Source organism: Sinocyclocheilus anshuiensis, unplaced genomic scaffold (assembly GCF_001515605.1).
Source record: "Sinocyclocheilus anshuiensis isolate Anshui unplaced genomic scaffold, SAMN03320099.WGS_v1.1 scaffold337, whole genome shotgun sequence".
NCBI lineage: Eukaryota > Metazoa > Chordata > Actinopteri > Cypriniformes > Cyprinidae > Sinocyclocheilus > Sinocyclocheilus anshuiensis.
In genome coordinates, this window is record NW_015537968.1 from 1,518,516 (window position 1) to 1,536,917 (window position 18,402).

An 18,402-nucleotide genomic window follows, 5' to 3' on the forward strand; every position below is an offset into this window, starting at 1 on the left:
CCGCACATTCCACAGACTAAAGGCACGGCACGACCAATTAGGCCTTAGGGTTGGAAAAATGACACAGAAAATATGTAAGGTCTTCGAACCATTTACATGTTTACAGGTTTCCGTTTATTTAAACGTCGCTTATTCGAGTTGTCGTCGCGTGCTGCCACATTACGTGTAATAAAACATAAGATGTTATAAACAAATGAGAAACAATTTTATTCATGACCGCATTTTACTTTCTTCAGAGTTTGTTGTCTTATTTACAGACAGTCGGCTCATAAATATTTATTAACTAAACCACTCGTTCTGACCCCTTAGACTAACATAAAGTGTATGTGTCTTTTTTATTTTAGTCATTTGATAAATGTGTGCGATTATGTCAAGGTTGTTTGTGTAAGTCCAAACAGTAGGCTGAACCAATGGGCACAGTCTGTTTAAGAAGTTGGGCTGTGTGACGAAATAGTGGGATGCGATTCATGCGCGCTGCCCGGGGGAAAGGTGTTCCGGTCGGGAGAAAAGCCACAGAGGAAGAAGAAAGGGGGAGGAAGGAAAACAATTGGAAAGAAAGAAACTGTACGTTGAACATTTTAGCGCAGTTTTCCGGCGTAGATTGCGCAGTGCGTGTTTATCTATGCGAATATGTTTGGGTGAGCGATACGCGAACTTCCTCCCTTCGACTCGCTGCAGCTGTTTTTTTTGTTGTTAGTAGCCTACACGCTTTTGAAGACTTCCACTTTTGGGGAATAATGGTCATTTTCTTTCAAGCTGGACTGGGCAAAGTGGAAATCCTGCGGGACAATAGGAGGCTTTGATCTGCCTTGTACTTTTTTTTGCAGAGGAATAAACGCTTTTGAGTTCTCGGTTTGATTTATCCGCACAGAGAAACGTTTTCAACTTGCCTTTTTGAAAGCCGCTAGTTGAGTCAGAAAGGGGCCGTGGTGAATCCCTTAACCTGTGTGTTTAACTCCAACATAATCAAAGGAAACCACGTTGGAATTTATTCAGCATTTAAACTCCGTTCTTATTTTTTAAACAACCGGCAGCGCCGTTTAGATAAATCCACAGAGACAAAGAACCAAGTGGTAATTATAAGACTTGCAAGTGGTTCCGACAACAGTGGGCAGTGGATCAGTGTTGCGGATGTGACAGAGACTCAACGTTTGAATGGATCCGTTCTGCGCGAGTCTGGGACCAAAATTAAAGACTCTTTGAAGCCGGACGGTAGTTTTCACACGTTCATTTGCTCACTGCCGAAGATAAGGCCACAAGTAGCTGCAAAAAGGATCGCAAACAAATGGATGAACATGCTCCTGTTCACACTCATGTCCAGCAAATTTATCTCAAGCAAACAGTTTGGAGACAAACCGTTTGTTTTCAAGTCTAACTAGTACGACATGTAGCCTGCAGAAAATGCCATAGTGTTTTTATTTATCTTCAAAGTTAAATATTTATTTTTGTAGATCATCAAAAAGTAGTTTTTAACAGTTCGTATTTTTGTGGATTTGTTTTTATTTTATTATTATTTTGTTATAGTTTTTGGATGTCACATATCTTTTGATCTGTTATCTCATCTGCTGTTGAAACGCTTGAATGATGCTTGTGCCCACACTGTATTTCACTGTATTTATGTAGTACACTATTTAAACTGTAGTTGTTTTCAGGTGGCATCTAAAAGAAATTCAATTTGTACTTTATATTTTAAGTTGTAGTTGACCTTATATTAAAACACAATGGATCGACTTGGCAGCAAACTGAAGCAAAAGCTCAAACTGAGTGACTCCGGAAGTGTCAAATTCAGCAAAAAGAAAAATGACTTGGCCAATGCAAATAACAACAGTAATAGCAACAATGCCAATAATGGAACCGTGACACAGATCAGCGCACCAGTGAGCACGGCTCAGTTCCCACTCTCCTGTTCCACCGCTGTAGAGGTGTGTGGCCAGTCAGCCGGAAGACCTGGCAAAGTGGGCACTTCTCAGAGAATTGCACCCTCGAATACCACCTCAGCTACGGTACCTGAGGATTGTGGGCCTGGGATTGAACATCACCCGTCTACTCTCGCCCCTCTGCGGCGCCGGTCGCCCCAGCAACGAGTGTCGTGCTACTTACCTGAAACAGTGGAACGAGGTGACTCGCCCAGAGGCGAAGGTGACCCGCAGGGGGCGTACAGCCCGAATTCTCGTGTGGCCTTGAAGCAGCGGCGTTATTCTCTGGAGCTCCAGCAGCTCGTTCGCCGCCAACAGCTTCTCGCCCAGCCTCCTCCACTGTCATCTGTACCACCTCTGTACCCGACACACAGCTCGGCTGCTCGTTCGTCCACCATGGAGCCCAGCTTCCTCCACGACTTAGAGCGTCACAAGCGCTTGTCCCTGCAGGAAGCTCTGTTTTACAAGCGTTTGAGCTCAGGTGGTGAACCTTGGGACAGCGGGCGCCCCGCTTCCCTCTCTCATCCACCGCAGAGGACCCATGACAGCGGCATAGGGGGGTTCTTCTTCCCTCCTGCACCAGCGTTGAGCCCCTGCTCTTCTTTCAGCTTACAAGAGTCCGTGTTGGCAAGCCCTCGTTCCAGTTTTGCGAGCAGTTCCGCAAGTGGAGGAGGTGGAGGTGGCGGGAGTCCCATGGGAAGTCGGTGCAGCAGTAACCGGACCAGCGGCATTAGTTTGGGCTACGACACCCGCCATACACCTGGGCCTGCCCAGCAGCTACAGCTCTCCTCGACCCAACTCGGTGGCACCACCTCGGGTCAGCTGTACCCTGTACAGGTGTTAGGGAAAACTGGAGTGCCCCCTATGGAGGTTTGGAGGGACTGTCTCGAAGGGGTGTCGGGAGTTGGAGGAAGTGTGCACGACAGCCGTCACTCATATCCACCCGCGCTAAGCACACACACTGTCACCTTCCACCGAGCAGAACCAGAATGGGGTCCCCCCCAGCGGGGATCAAGGGGTGACGGCGTGGGCGAGAGGGTGCGACACTCCGACTTGCTAGGAAGCCGATACCAGCAGGAGCTCACCCGCCTGATATTGAAAGATGCTGCCCTGGAAGGAGAAGCGTTACTTGGGGGTCTGACATTAAAAGAACAGCCCGTGCCTGCCACCATCCTATCCAGCTCCGTATCGACTTCAGCCCCAGTCGGAGCTCCAGGGAAATCCCTGGAAGAACAGTCAGCTGGAAGGGAGTCTGTGTCATCTGTGGACAGACAGGAGTACTTCGGTGAGATCACTAACTCATCCAATTTGGCTAGTTTATGACTGATCATGTGTCTCTCTGTCAGTAGGTTGTGAATGTGTGTGATGTGGTGAGATGAAGACTGCTTCAGACCTGCTAAAACATGCAGACGTTCTCTGAAACAAAAAGCAAGACATAAAACGTATCCAGTCAGACTTCAAAAATACATACTAGCCCTCCTTTTTCAGCCCGTTTCTCTAACTAACCATAATAACGAACTCGCAAGTCACAGAGTGAATATATAACCCCTCCACCCAAGGCTACATAGAATTCTGAACAGACTCCAGAGTCAAAAATATCTGCCTAGAGCAAGCATAGTGATTATGCTTGACCCCAAATTACAGGCTCTGTGATACACTGGTCATACCAAAGAGCTGTGAGTAATATAGTAGGACAGAGGCTCGGCTGAAAGGAGGGTTCTGTGTGTGTGTGTGTGTGTGTGTGTGTGTGTGTGTGTGTGTGCGCTTTCAGCCTTCAGCCAGCCACAGATTGAGCGAGGGTGTGTTCATGTGTGTTAGCGTGTGCTGGCGTGTGCTTGTTTAGCTCAGGTATTTGAGTCCTGAGGGAAGGCTCTCTGACACACTCAATTGTGAGGGTTGGGTGTGTGTTTGTGCCTTCTGTGTGTGTACCGCTTTGTTGCGACAAGGAAACCTCCTTGTTGTCTGAAAAGCACCTGTGTAAAGTTTAAGACATTACCTCATTCCGACACATTACAATACCTAATTCCTGTATCCAACAGCCAATTATCCTTTTTTTGAGTAACGAAGGGGTTGCGGAGTACAGATTCATCGGTGTGTGTGAGTACTGTGACAACAAGAAACAAACCCACTGGTTGGTATTATGGGAGAAGAAAGCACGAGTCATGCAGTGCAGACATGTATTTTTGAGTCCAGACAGCTCTGCTGCCTGCGTTTATGTAATTGGTATGATTGGATGATGACCTTATAAACCCAATATATTGTCCTAGATAGCCACTTGAGTTGTGAGTATTGTGAAGCCTCTGATGCATCTGTTTATAGTGTACTCAGACTGTGTTTGTGGTTGTGTTCTTGTTTTCAGGTACATGTGTGAAGTGTAGTAAAGGTGTATATGGTGCAGATAATGCTTGCCAGGCTCTGGACAGCCTCTATCACACCCGCTGCTTCACATGTGTTTCCTGTGGTGAGTTATCAGTATGTAATGCAGTATGTAAAGCTAGTGTTTTAATACCTCTTCATTTGGGTCAGTATCTCTCATGTTGGTCTGAACATCTGTGTTATCTTGCTTTTACTTGTAGGGCGAACTCTCCGCAACAAGGACTTTTACAATGTCAATGGCTCGGTTTACTGTAAGGAGGATTACATGGTAAGGATGACTTCATGTGGTCTTTTTAGTATTCATTTTAGCCAGTGTTAAGGGGTTGAAGTTACTCTGAAATTATTATTTTTATTTTAATGTGTAAAAAAATAAGAAGAAAAATAATATTTATAAATAGTAATACATATTTAATGTTTATTAAAAAAAAAAAAAAAAAAATTGACAGAGAGCAAACACCTTAGAAACAAAAGAATGCATTGTCTGATGGTATAATCATAGTAACATATAATACTGTGGTACCTTGATATATAAGCTGGTACTTGATTCGGGGACACTAAAGTGATTCAAAGAATATCATTACCATTGTATTCAAATGCGCAATGTGCAATGGCAGGAATTTTATCATGGTATATCCAAAGCAAACATTGCTAAGGTACATGTCTAAAAACATGTCCAAATTGAAGTAAATACCTTCATGAAGGGCTGTAAGCCAACTGTACACATGATCATTAATATGAGTAATTTCAAAGATCTACAAAAAAATATATTCTTGGAAAATCAGAGAATACTTCCATGTCTGATTTTATGAGGAAATATCCACTAATGTATTGTAACATAATATTTATATTTAAAGTGTTATATATTTAATATTTCTGTTTTTCCCAAAAAATTTATTTATGTTCTACTTTAAATACAAATCTTAAATATTTTTTATAAATGTTTTACTTAAAAATAAATATTACATATAAAATATTTATTTAATATTTTAAATAATAATAATGATAGCAATAATGATATTTAAAATATTATATATTTCAAGTATATAATATTTTAAATAGTATATCTTTTAAATGTATTATTATTTAAAACATTGCACACTATTTTATATTTAGTATTTCTTTTAAAAAATGCTGTTATATTAATAATCTAATGAATGTTGCATAATTTTCCCAATCTGTCTTCATTACAGTTCTCAGGCTTCCAGGAGGCAGCTGAGAAGTGCAGTGTTTGTGGTCACCTCATCTTGGAGCAGGTAAGTGGTTTCTGCACGAGGTCATTGTCAGTGTTTGAAGGTTGTATAGGTCGAGTGTTAACTCTGTTCATACGTGTAACTCAGATTCTGCAGGCTCTAGGGAACTCTTATCACCCTGGATGTTTCCGCTGTACGGTCTGCTCGAAGGCTTTGGATGGGGTGCCATTCACAGTAGACTACCTCAACAATGTCTACTGCGTCTCTGACTACAACAGGTCTGCTAGTGAGCAGTGTTACAAATGACATGACGACAGTGCAATTTGTCTAACATTAACTAACTGCTCTGAAGCCCTTTTTGCCAGTTTTGTTGCTGTTTAGTTGTAAGCTAAAGAAAGCTAAAAAAGAATAGTTTTATTTTATTTCTTAATTAAAGGCACAATATGTAAGATTTTTTTATTAAAATATCCAAAAACCACTAGAACAGTGTTATATATTTTGCTGACTTGTGTTCTTACATTATCCCAAATGTTTCGAAGAATGTTTAAATCCAGAGAAATAAGCAATTTTAACTAGTGACACGGACCGTGTCTATAGTGTCATTGTGTCGCCTGCCAATGACGATTTCCAGTTTTGTTTTGTAGAAAACATGAAAACACCAAAGTGCTTTAATATGTTGTGCGTTTTAATAGACAGGTGACGACTGCACAGAGTAGCATTATAACAGAACTTTCAAATGTATCTAGTATGATAAAACAGCGCTGCTTTTTCCCCACATACGCACAACCGGAAGGAGTGGAAGCGGTCGACTGTGGGATAATAAAAGCTCCGCTGCTTTCGAGCCGTGTGTCACGTTCGTTCAGCGGCCTCGTTTCGCTTCGACGGCTTTCAGCCTCACCCTGCTTCATACTACTACGTTAATAAATCATTAGCTCATCCATGAACATGATTTCTGCCCGAGTCCCGTCAGATTGCATCGGCTGTGGGGATGAAGACGACAACCGATTCCACACTCAGTCACGGCGTCATCAAACTATGCCATTGTTTCTTTGTTTATTTTGAATACGCACCCTCTAGCGGCGAAAATTACATATTGTGCCTTTAAGCTAAAAGTGTGGCGACAGTGCCATTTATCTCTTAAAAAAACATGCATAATCGTGTTGAAGGTTAATGCATTACATAGTAATGTCTATATAGTGACAAAAATTATTATTATTTTTTTTAAAGAAATTAATACTTTTAAGAAAGGATACATTAATCTGATCGAAAGTGACAGTAAAGATATTTATAATGTTACAAAAGAATTCTATTTCAAATAAATGTTCTTTTGAACATCAAAGAATCCTGAAAAAATTCTATCACTGTTTCCACAAAAATATGAAGCAGCACAGCCGTTGATAATAATGTTTGTTGAGCACCAAATCACATATTAGAATGATTTTTGAAAGGATCATGTGACACTGAAGATTGGAAGTTTTTAAGTGAAATAATAAAAATTCCATCAAATAGTAACTAATTTATTTGAATTTAAATGTTAGCAGCTAATAGTTTTGCTAGTTGATTTTAATAAACGTATTCACAAAATATCTGTCACTCTAGTCAGCTATTAATTCCCATAGTGCCACCTGCTTGCTGTCCCGTTGCTGTTTGAATGCTATATTTACATCAACATCGGGCACATCCAATACATTTGCATTTACCAGCTTGTTGATGTGGATTCAATTTTGTTTTGTTTTTTTCTTCAGGACATTTGCTCCCAAATGCGCTGCCTGTTTACAGCCCATCTTACCTGCTGAGGTAAATGGTTCCCTAGTAGTTTAACAGATGCTTTCAGATCAGTTCAGTAGAATATTTAAGATCTTGATTGTGTGTGTTTCAGGGCAGTGAGGAGATTCTCAGGGTGGTGTCAATGAACAAAGATTATCACTTTGAGTGTTATCACTGCGAGGTGGGTGTTATGGAAAGTGGTTTGGAAAAGATGATTGTCACCATTTTGAGTCCATTTAGTAGCATTTCAGATAAGAGCATATCTACATGTGTTATGGCACAGGCTTGTAATGACTGTAATCCTCTCTTCCTCTTCATCAGGAGTGTGGGAAGCAGCTCTCTGATGAGCCTGGGTCTCAATGCTTCCCTCTGGATTCCCACCTCCTCTGCCACTCTTGCCACATGACCAGAGTGTGCGTCACACATAACCTTCCCCCTCACAACAAACTGAAATGAGAACTAATGTGCCTGATCAACTACTTTGTACTCTCATATGCACACTAGTGACCACTGTAAATTATTGTCTTTCTAATGTCTCTCTCTTCTATGCCAGCTCTATTTTTTTGAAGGGAGAAGAGGGGAGAAAACACTGTTTTCTCTTACTGAGACTTGAGGTCATAGTACATTTCAAATGCAAATCCCAGTACTAGTACAAACTGTATCACCCCCCTAGTGGCTGGGAAATGCAGCAATTGAATCCTGCTGAACAGAAGAATATTTCTATACCAGTTCTCTGAGTTTTAAGATTATTGTTGCCTGCTTATTTCATTGCTCCTGGGAGTTTTATCACAGAACACTGTTTTACTCCCATATCTACTGTTTGCTGTAGGGAAAAAAAGGGATTTTTTTGCTTAACATTTTTCTATATTTAATATCACTAGCAAAGATTTTGCACTTAAACATGTTTACCTATTAAGAGATTTTTTTAAATAAAGTGATTGCAAAAAGATTAAAAACATTCCTGTATCTGCTGTAATTAATAAATCTTTCTCTGTATGAATGAGTGTTATTTTCGTGTGTAATTCACACATTCAATTGAGAATTCAAATTTGGCTGAGAAATTACCCACAAAAATAATTTATAGCCAGTATTGTGTTACATGTTACTTTAATTCGTTTTTTATTAATATGGATTTTTTTTTTCCAGTTTTTTTATTAATGTGTAAATACAAAATTCATTTTAATGAAATGATACTCTAAATGAGAAAATAAAACTGCCAATAGGTGGCGATGTCTTAATGAATAAGTCTGAGTCATTCATTCATTTGATTCGTTCAAACTGCTGATTCATTCAGGAATGATGTAAATGGCTCTTTTTATGAATGGGACACTGAATCATTGGATCACCTGATTCGTTCAAAACATGAATTCATTCAGAAATTGTGTGTGGCTTGGAGACGCCTAACAGTTCTGCTGTGGCATTAATAGGTAATATTTGCATTGGCAAAACTGAGCAAAAGCAGACACTATTGTATCTAAAATATAACACAAATATTAAGTTCTTTTTTACTGAACTGTAGTATAAAATGGTCAACAACAACAGGTCTGTGGATGATGCAGTCAACATGGGACTGCATTGCATCCTGCAACACCTCGACAGACCTGGGAATTATGCAAGGATCTTATTTGTGGACTTCAGTTCAGCCTTCAATACCATCATGCCTGACCTTCTCTCAGACAAACTGACACAGCTCTCCGTGCCCACCTCCATCTGCAGTGGATCACCAGCTTCCTGACAGACAGGCAGCAGCTAGTGAGGCTGGGTAAACTCACATCCAAGACCCTCACAATCAGCACTGGTGCCCCTCAGGTTTGCGTTCTCTCCCCACTGCTCTTCTCCCTTTACACAAATGACTGCACCTCTAAAAACTCCTCTGTCAAGCTCCTGAAGTGTGCAGATGACACTACAGTCATCAGCCTCATCCAGGACAGAGACAAGTCTGCTTACAGTCAGGAGGTTAAAGAGCTGGCTGTCTGGGAGCAGTCACAACAACCTGGAGCTGAACACGCTCAAAACAGTGGAGATGATAGTGGACTTCAGGAGGTACCCCCTGCACTCCCCCCACTCACCATCATGGACAGCACTGTGCCTGCAGTAGATTTATTCAAGTTTCTGGGCACCACCATATCTCAGGACCCGAAGTGGGACACTCACATTGACTCTATTGTTCAATAGATTTTTTTTTTGTTCAATTTATTGTTCAATTAAATTGCATTTAAAATACGTTTTTGGATGTGTGCAGACCTTCTCTTTTGCGCGTGCAACGTTTCACGAGCTTGCTCACCTGATGCCCCCCTCAGTGCTCGCTAAATGCCAACAGCTCGCATGCTCAACACAACCCAGCGTTACAATGTGACATAATTCCAGCCAATCAGAGACCGAGGCTGCTAAATTCTGATTGGCTGCCTTGACAACCAATCACAACATTTCTTGCATTACCTGGACGGCAGAAGTGGGAAAATACAGTGCATGCATAATTATTATGCAAGTTGATATTCTGATCATATTTTTTTCCAAGCACTTGCCTCTGAATATTTAAAAATAAAACCTATCAAATAAACGCAGAAATGTAATGTAATAACTGTAAAGTAATAATCAAAATACTTCATATCTTTGAAATTATTTTAACAAAAACATTCACAACAGAGATGTTCTGTTAAAAAAACTATTGTGCTAAAAAATAAAGACGGGATTACTAATCTTACACACGATTTAGGATGGATAGTATGCACATTGGGATGCAGGCTTGTTCTCCCTCACTGCAAAATAAATACATAAATAAAATGATGTTGGTAACAATGACATGTATGCAAATATAACAGCAAGTGAAGATCTTGGGTGTGACTCAAGAAAGCCACCTGAATGGTTACCAATAAAAAAAAAGCAGTGCATTACAAACAATGACAGACTTGAACATGGGTCCGAATTGAAAAACATTACTTTTAATACTATTGGGCCTGGTTTCACAGACAGGGCTTAGATTAAGACAGGATTAGACCCAAAATAAACAGGACATTTAAGAAGCTTTTATAAATATGCCCTAGAAAAAAAAAAACATTACTGTGTAAATCTTGAGACAAAATAATGGCACTGACATATTAAGATATATCAGTGCAAGTTACTTTCAGTTAAGACAGCTCAAACATGCATTTTAGTCTGGGACAAGGCTTAAGCCTTTTCTGTGAAACTGGGGGGTCAATGTGCTAGGTTTACCTTACTCTTGTCCTCAACTACCCATACATCTTCGGAGGTCTGCAGGTTTAAAGACAACACTTACAATACTAATCTAATGCCACTAGCACAACATAAAAAAGAAGTTACTTTAGTTGTTCTCACCTGATCCTCATGATCATCATCTGAGGACAACTTTCCAAGGCATGTTTTAATGTGTATTGCCAACATTTGCAGAGGCATCACCTCATTACATTGGTAACATGTTGTCTTGGGCATCTTTGAGAAGTGAGGCGAGTCAGGAGCCAGAGGAGAGGTGTCTAATGACTCTTGGAGTGGCACAATATAGAATATGGCTTTCCCACCTGATGACACAGACCTTAACGTTTTTGTAGAATATCCCTCTGCTTCTGGAGGAATTATGACAAGCTTGCGTCTACCACTACCACCTTTTGGGGTAATTAAGAAACAGAATTACATGTTGGCCCGGAGGATTACTGTGTTAGACCAGCTAAAGTCCTGCACACCTGTTGCTTTGTAAAAGAGCCACCCTCCAGAAAGGCCCTCCATCTTTGGAAAGGTTTCAGTCAGGATTCTTGATATCTTGAATAACGGTACAAAGCAAAGCAAACAAACAGCATAAAAGAGGTAAAGGATATAGAACAGGATTAATGGTATATTATAGTTTATGGGGCATTACATTAATGCCACAACACAATGTCCCAAACCATTTCAGTAAACTGTACCTCTGTGTGGTCACTGTCTTCTGGAATTGACACAGTCTGTCTTCCCATCCCTGCTTGGAGAAGTTCAAGTTCCTCATTTGGCAAAGGTGTAATAGTAGTATTTTTTGGTAGCAGGTAAAAATTAAGGGAGATCGTCTTGCTTAATTTACTCTGTTTAGGGACATTTAATGTTCTCTTTTTGCCACGCTTGATATTTGGCCTAAAATATCCTGGAAAAGACCTGTGCGCGCAGAATTGTGGCAGAAATGTAAGCCCATACCCCCCTGCCCAACCTCCAAGAACTTTACACCTCCAGAGTGAGGAAAGAAAACAGCCAGACACAAGAACAGCTTTTCCCACATTCCACCTAAACAATATATAACACATCTCGGGACTGTACATCTGTAATTAACTCATCAAAACTTTCATCTGTAAATAGCACAATTCTGTCTACTGACATTTTTTATTTTCCTCTATATTTTATTACTATATTGCTATTTATAATTTTTTGTTTATTCTCTTTATTATTACTGTTTTTATTACCTTAAATTATATGTATGTCTGCACTTTCTGTACTGGAAGCTCCTGACACCAAGACGAATTGCTTGCGTGTGTAAACACACTTGGAAATAAGCTCTTTTTGATTCTGAAAATCAATATCTCATTCATACTCTTGTGATATTGCTTATATCATATGATATAAATATGAGACTAATACATACAGGAGCGTTTTCCCCCAAATCTCTTTAATTTTAGGGGCACATAACTATAACTGCATTCTATTGGCTACATCACGCAGTAAGTTTTTGACCTGCATCATATTCATCACCAATCAGCTGCACAGGTGTTCGGTTTGAAGCGGCGCTGAGCAGACCGGTCGGTGTATGACATCAAAGTACTGCGAGAGCGAGACGGATCTGCATGCTTTCGAACACCGATTGATCTGCCCTGCTTCAAGCCGAACATAACTTATTCAATATAAGATGGAGTATGTAGGGCGCGGGGTGTGTGCGTTAAAAAAATTAAACGCTTTTCCCCCCATAACTAATTCGATTAAGACAGCCCATATATATATATATACAGTGGTGTGAAAAAGTGTTGGCCCCCTTCCTGATTTCTTATTTTTTTGCATGTTTGTCAAACTTTAATGTTTCAGATCAAACAAATTTAAGTATTAGTAAAAGATAACACAAGTGAACGCAACATGCAGTTTTTAAATGAAAAGCTCAAAATATAGCTCATGTATATATCAGAAGTGCAAAAATGGAAAGGAAAAAAAAAGTACTAGAATGCTCCACAACCTCTCCATGTCTTAAAATACTTTTTCCACACCTGCACCTGGATTTCACTGCTGACCTTAGCAATTCTAATACACAATCTTCAGTCAATTCAGTGTAGCATTCACTCCAACTGCTGCAATGATTCTTAGCATTTCAAGAAAACTTGCATCACAAAAATAGAAACAATTTCCTTCAGTTTGTTTTATTATTCTTTGTACATTCTGCACATTCATAAAGAAAATAATCCAAAAAGAGAATCTTTTGAAATAGATTTCAAAACTACAACATTAAAATAATATTAAAAGGCCTCTTGCTATCTTCGCTATAAAGGTTAATTTTATACCATGTCTGATTCACAGAGTTGAACAATAAACAACTTCATAAGACCAGGGAAAAGAACAGACAAGGGTGGAGAAGAGAATCTAACAAATGAATCTACAGTGTGGTTCATAGCATTGGAATTCAGTAGTAATTTTAATAAACTCAGATCTTATGAAAAACCTTCAGTGAGATCAGCGTCAACAGCAGGACTGACTCAGTTAACTCACAACAGTGGCCAAAACATCTGGATAGGGGACTTTTTAAATTTAACAATTTGGAAATATATTAATTGAATCTGGATACAGTGGCTAAAAAGAAAACAACGAATTCCAAGTCCCATAATTACACAATTAATTAACGACCCAATAGCCTAAAGTGGCACTAGTTTAACTATAAATAAAATTACAAGTGAAGACTGTGGAGAGAGGGAAAATATGACTTACACAGTCTCATAGTTTCTTTTGACTGGAGTTTGTGAGCTATAGAAAGCACAGTAAAACACACATCCATAAGATAATTTTAACTTTGAACATAAACAACATTCAACAGTCCCTTCATTAGGTTTAATCCTGCTTCATTTGAGATTTATGGGAAGACGAAAAAAAAAAAGTTTGATAGTTTAAAACAGTGCTGAGTAACCGAGACGTGTGCTAATGTGCACAGCAGTGAGCGCTTATGACATTATTAGGAAAAATAAAGGTTAAAGGGATAATTCACTAAAAAAAAACAAAAAAAAAAAGTTGCCATTTATTCACCCTCATGTTGTTCCAAACCTATTTCTTCAATGAAACAAAACATGAAACAGGTAAAAAAAAATAAAAAAAATACAAATAAAGTCAATGGGATCCAGTTTTATTTCGACTTCACTGTATGGACAAAAAAGCGGAATAATTTTTTTAAACACCTTGTTTTCCATAAAAAAAAAATTTCAATTTAGGAATGACATGAGGGTGAATTGATGACAATAATTTTTTGGGTGACCTATCCATCATGCATTCATCATCCTTGGAGCTGTCATCATGTGCTGACGACTCTGATCTTACAAACCCATCTCACACACATCCACACTCGTGCACTCAGTGTCGTCTGTCTCTGGAGGTGTTGCTACGGCTCTGTGAGCGTCTGCTCCCCCCTGCAGTTTTGGAGTCGCTACCGTAGACTCTGTGGCTGTCTCTCCTCTTTTCTGCCTCTCTGCCCCTTTCTCTCTCTCTTTCCTTCCCTCTGTCTCTCTCCCCCTCAGTTGAACGTCTCACAACACCTGCATTCCCACCCTCTCGGTCACGTCCTTTTGCTCGCTCTCTCCGTTCTTCTTGTTTTTTGTCCTGTTCCTCCTGGAGTTCCTTCCTCCTCTTCTCTCGCTCCTTTATGCGCTCAGCACGCTCCAGAGCTCTTTGTGTCGCCTGGGAAAAAAGCAAGGGCTTAATTTAAGAAAAAGGAGAGAAGAAAAAAATAAAAAGTGCTCCGTGTGACTTAGACTAGAGGAAGTCATCCTAACCTGTTCATCTGTGAGGGGTAACCAGTATATACAGGGAGCTGCTTTAGTTTTGTGGAACAGGTCATCAAGAAGCTTTACAGGAGGCTCTTCTGGTTTATCTGGAAAACAAAGGGGGAGACAATGTCAAATTATGTCAAAATAGAAAAAAATTGACATTAAACATTTCACAAGATTTAGTTTTCCTCACCTTTCTTCTCTGTTCTCTTCTCTTTGCTCTTGCCTTTCTCTCTGCGTCTTCGCTCCCGCGATCGTGACCTTCTCGTTCTGTCTCGGTCATCCTTCCCGAAGTCCTTGATTTTATCCCGGTCCCACTCCCGCTCAGAACGAGTCCTCTCTCTCCTCTCCATCGCTCTTTCCCTCTCTGCCCACTGCTCTCTCACAGCTAAAGCTCCTCCTTCTCGCTCTCTTTCTCGCTCCTTCTCTTTTTCGTGATTTGCAGGTGGAAGTGGGTGATGGGCGGCAGGGCGGGCTGAAGTTCCTGAGGCGTGAAGGTCATGACCTTCAACTGCGCGGGCACTGGACACCAGACCTTTATGGAAGTCCAACTGGAGACGGAACAAAATACAACAGAATGAGAAGGGTGCAAAGTTTGATTATAATATGGGACCATGAGAATGCCTGACAGCAAAGAAAGCAAATGAGGTAGATTTGAGCAAACTTTTCAGACCTCATCCTGCTCGCAAAAATCCACACGTAGTACTTTGGGATTACTTGTAGGCCATTTCACACCATGCAGTGCTTCTCGAGTGGCCACAGCTTCCCCTACAGTGGAGTACTGAGAGAGAACATGACAGAATGGAGGTTAAAAGAAAACTAAAGGCATCATGTGGCACAATATAATATCTCTAATGAACAATGAGATTATATCACAAGAGAATAAACAATACAAAATGAATCAAATACACTACTGTTCAAAAGTTTGGGGTCAGTACGATTTTAAGTATTTTTTTAAGATTTATTTTTCATACAAGTCTTATATGCTCACCAAGGCTGCATTTAAACAAACATACAGAAAAACACAGTTATAGTGAAATATTTTAATATTTATCTATTTAAATATTTTTCACAATTTTCACCGTCATTTTTGGTCAATTTGTGTCCTTGCTGGGAAAAAAAATTTCTTTCAAAAACAAAATTTTACTGATTCCAAACTTTTGAACTGTAGTGTAATCATAGAAATAATAATAATAATAATAATAATAACAACAACAACAACAATTATAACTTACTGTGACATAGCAGTGAGATTTGATCTTATCGATCCAGAAACCCTCCTCCACCAATTTACCTGTCTGATTTAACAACTCCTTCAACTGCCCTAAGGTGAAAGGTCGCACCTACAGAGAAAAAGTTCAGATCAGGGGTCAAAAGAGCAGCAAAACCTCTAGACTCAATCTCAAAACACAAAACATATCTGATCTCAAGTACTATGTTGCTCAGAAGAAACTGAAGAAGTCAGGGGCAATATTCAGTGTTTCCCATACATTGGTTTTCCAATGTATACACTGTAGATTTTCCAAAAGGCTTTGACTTCATTGAATAAACATGATCACTGTACGTTTCAAAGTCAAAACGCGGCACTGGTGTTTTTATATGAATGTATCTTTGTAGGGAACCGATTGTCTTCAGAAAAGTTTTGATGTCATTTTCATTTAATATTTCTTATAATGCCTGATAAAATAGCGTTCATGAGCGCAGCACTGCTTTGTTTACAGCCGTTACCGGAGTAACTGCTATTTCCGCTGCTCCTAAAGCACCTCCTGCTGGCAGAGAGTGAATTAGCATTTTCAACGAGCCCGTCTGCGGTTTTATATTTACATTATATACATGTATATTTCCCCCGGGGGAAGTGCCGCCACACATGGAGTGCAAGTCTGTGGGAAACACTGATATTCATACAGTCAAATTATTTTATATACAAATTACATCCCAACATTATAGTGAGACATTGAGCAGTGAAATGAGCAGCGTAATCTAGTGCTTACCAGGTTGTAGACGTGTATGATGTTGGAGGTTTTTCCACGAGGAGGAGAGAGCTGGCGACCCGTCCGTATGGGATCATCAATAGTTATGGACACGCCTGATTTCTGCTGACTGATGGAGCGGCGCACCAAAGAATCACTGGGAGTGACTGAGAGAGAAAAAAACAATTATAATCCTGCTTGAAATCCCCCCCAGAGCTCTTTTAAAATATGTTAAGATTATTTTAAATGAATCCAGCAAATCATGGATGGTCACCTTTCTTGGACTCGCCGTCCTGTATTTCCATGGAAGCATCAGGGGAGCTCTCCTGTTTCCTTTGTTTTTCTGTTTCTCCTTTAGTCCACTTCTGCTCTTCTTCTTCATCCTCCTCCTCCATTTCTTTCTGCCCATTCTCATGTCCATCAAGAGGAACAATCTGGACCAAAGTTTAGTGATACAAAAACGTTCACTGAATAGCAGAGGTAAACGGTGAACTTCAAAAGACGATGACAAAATGCTTTCTTACAAAAAGATTCACTCCTAAATCAATAAGCCATTTAACTTTTTTTAAATGATTTAAAGCATGTTTAAGTTATTTCTGCTGTATTGTGCAGCAGTCTTATGCACTGGTGTTCATAGTACAAAAGACAAACCTTAAAGGGATAGTTCACCCAAAAAAGAAAACTCTGTCATCATTTACTCGGCCATAAGTTATTCCAAACCAGTAAGAGTTTCTTTCTTTTGTTAAACAAAAGATATTTTGAAGAATGTGGATAACCAAACAGTTGCTGGTCTCCACTGACTTCCACAGTATGGGAAAAAAACAACAACAACAAATACTATGGAAGTCAATCAGGACCAGCAACTTATCTTTTGTTTTAAGGAGAAGAAATAAATTCATACAGGTCTGAAACTTGAGAGTAAGTGACAAAATGTTCATTATTGGGTGAACTATCCCTTTATTATTTGTTTTGTCAGCTACCAGTGCTCACCTGTGTCACCGTGCGTCTGATCATGAGGCCCTGATCCTCCTCTGGTTCCTCTTGCTCACGAGGCCCGGATGAGTCCTCATCCCCAGAGAGACGCCCCTCATCTGGATGCAGTTCGACCACCGCCTCCTGTAGGGGCTTGATGTCTGGAATTAGTGTCTGTAAGAGTTTTGTAGTTAAGTAACAGTGCAAAGTTATGTAAAACGTAGTACGCAGTACTATTACACATAAAACTGACAATTAAATTCAGTAATCAATTATGTCCATACTATACAAAGTCTATATATTTAAGAGTTAAATTAAACCTGAGAATACAGCAACATTGAACCTGTACCACTGAATTTCAGGCTGTCAAAAGCAGGTAGTGATTCATCATGTATCTGTTAAGGTAATGTGGGAGCGGTCTTGGATAATTTACCTTCAGCGATTCAGTGGTGATGCTGATTGACGGCTTCTTGGCAGTGACTGCTGTACTAGAACCCCACCTTCTTTTCCTGCTGGCTCCACCCACTGGCTCTGCCTCAGATGACGCAATTTCCGTTTTACCTAGTGCCAAGGAAAATGTATCACAAAATTGCACAACCTAGAAACAGATCCAGCTGTAAATGACCGGTAAAAGAGCATAACAAAGCATATAATTCCTAACTGACCCTGTAACACTTTTTTCATTGGAACGGTACTGCAAATTAATTCAGCTTCTTTAAGCATACAAGAGCATGCTTTATGCATTATGCACATCACATGACGTTGCAATGGACTGGTTTTAGTGAAGCCACATGATGGGACAGATCCATTTTGGTGGAATTTAATTTATTTTGCACTCTAGCCAGAGTTATTTTCACTTTGAAAACTACTTGGTGAGGACAGTATCCTGCCCAATTTACTGGTTAATGTTCTAGATCAACAGGCTTTTTTTTTTTTGGGAGGAAACACACAGAATGGGCTGCAGCAACCTGTCAGTGGACAAACGGTAAAAAAAGAAGTAACATTTTGAAGACACTTACTGGTCAGAGAGATCTTGCGGGCTGCAAACGATTTTACGGTGGAGCTCTGAAATGAAATAGAGAGGAGGAGAAACAAGATCCCAGTGGATGTGTGGAGGAAGAGAGACACAAAAAAAAAAAAAAAAAAAAGACTTTGATCTTTACAATTAAGTTTGTATCGTTTTATCAACTCCATATTATCATATAAGTCCAATATATTTTGGCTT

At 39.8% G+C, this 18,402-nt stretch overlaps 2 protein-coding genes across 3 annotated transcripts in view; one reads left to right on the forward strand and one right to left on the reverse strand.

Annotated features, from left to right (window-relative positions):
• The first annotated feature begins 1,488 nt into the window (after positions 1 to 1,488).
• On the forward strand, positions 1,489 to 8,156 carry LOC107668830 (LIM domain-containing protein ajuba-like). 2 transcript variants are annotated; one of them, XM_016460851.1, is made up of 9 exons: positions 1,489 to 3,201; positions 4,276 to 4,377; positions 4,493 to 4,560; positions 5,483 to 5,545; positions 5,630 to 5,760; positions 7,228 to 7,279; positions 7,362 to 7,430; positions 7,571 to 7,708; positions 7,803 to 8,156. In XM_016460851.1, exons 1-8 carry the CDS (start codon positions 1,722 to 1,724, stop codon positions 7,703 to 7,705), a joined length of 2,100 nt encoding a protein of 699 aa, XP_016316337.1. In that variant the 5' UTR covers positions 1,489 to 1,721; the 3' UTR covers positions 7,706 to 7,708; positions 7,803 to 8,156. The 2 variants fall into 2 exon arrangements, with proteins under 2 accessions (XP_016316337.1, XP_016316327.1); XM_016460841.1 differs by having other exon boundaries at positions 7,571 to 8,156.
• A 5,360-nt stretch (positions 8,157 to 13,516) lies between these two features.
• LOC107668844 (apoptotic chromatin condensation inducer in the nucleus-like) overlaps positions 13,517 to 18,402 on the reverse strand; it is a 20,208-nt gene continuing 15,322 nt past the window's right edge. Inside the window, exons 8-17 of the mRNA XM_016460861.1 lie at positions 18,197 to 18,242; positions 17,611 to 17,738; positions 17,196 to 17,351; positions 16,480 to 16,639; positions 16,227 to 16,372; positions 15,471 to 15,578; positions 14,909 to 15,016; positions 14,429 to 14,786; positions 14,242 to 14,339; positions 13,517 to 14,146 (exon numbers count right to left, since the gene is read on the reverse strand). Of these exons, the coding sequence (XP_016316347.1) occupies positions 13,823 to 14,146; positions 14,242 to 14,339; positions 14,429 to 14,786; positions 14,909 to 15,016; positions 15,471 to 15,578; positions 16,227 to 16,372; positions 16,480 to 16,639; positions 17,196 to 17,351; positions 17,611 to 17,738; positions 18,197 to 18,242 (1,632 nt within the window). The 3' untranslated portion in view covers positions 13,517 to 13,822. The remainder of the gene's footprint in view (positions 14,147 to 14,241; positions 14,340 to 14,428; positions 14,787 to 14,908; positions 15,017 to 15,470; positions 15,579 to 16,226; positions 16,373 to 16,479; positions 16,640 to 17,195; positions 17,352 to 17,610; positions 17,739 to 18,196; positions 18,243 to 18,402) is intronic.

Excerpts from the sequence above, each read along its gene's own strand:
- LOC107668830 (XM_016460841.1), top strand. The coding sequence starts at position 1,722 with ATGGATCGACTTGGCAGCAAACTGAAGCAAAAGCTCAAACTGAGTGAC. Across the intron at positions 5,546-5,629 it reads GTCACCTCATCTTGGAGCAG|ATTCTGCAGGCTCTAGGGAA; the intron begins GTAAGTGGTTTC and ends CGTGTAACTCAG. Across the intron at positions 7,280-7,361 it reads AGCCCATCTTACCTGCTGAG|GGCAGTGAGGAGATTCTCAG; the intron begins GTAAATGGTTCC and ends TGTGTGTTTCAG.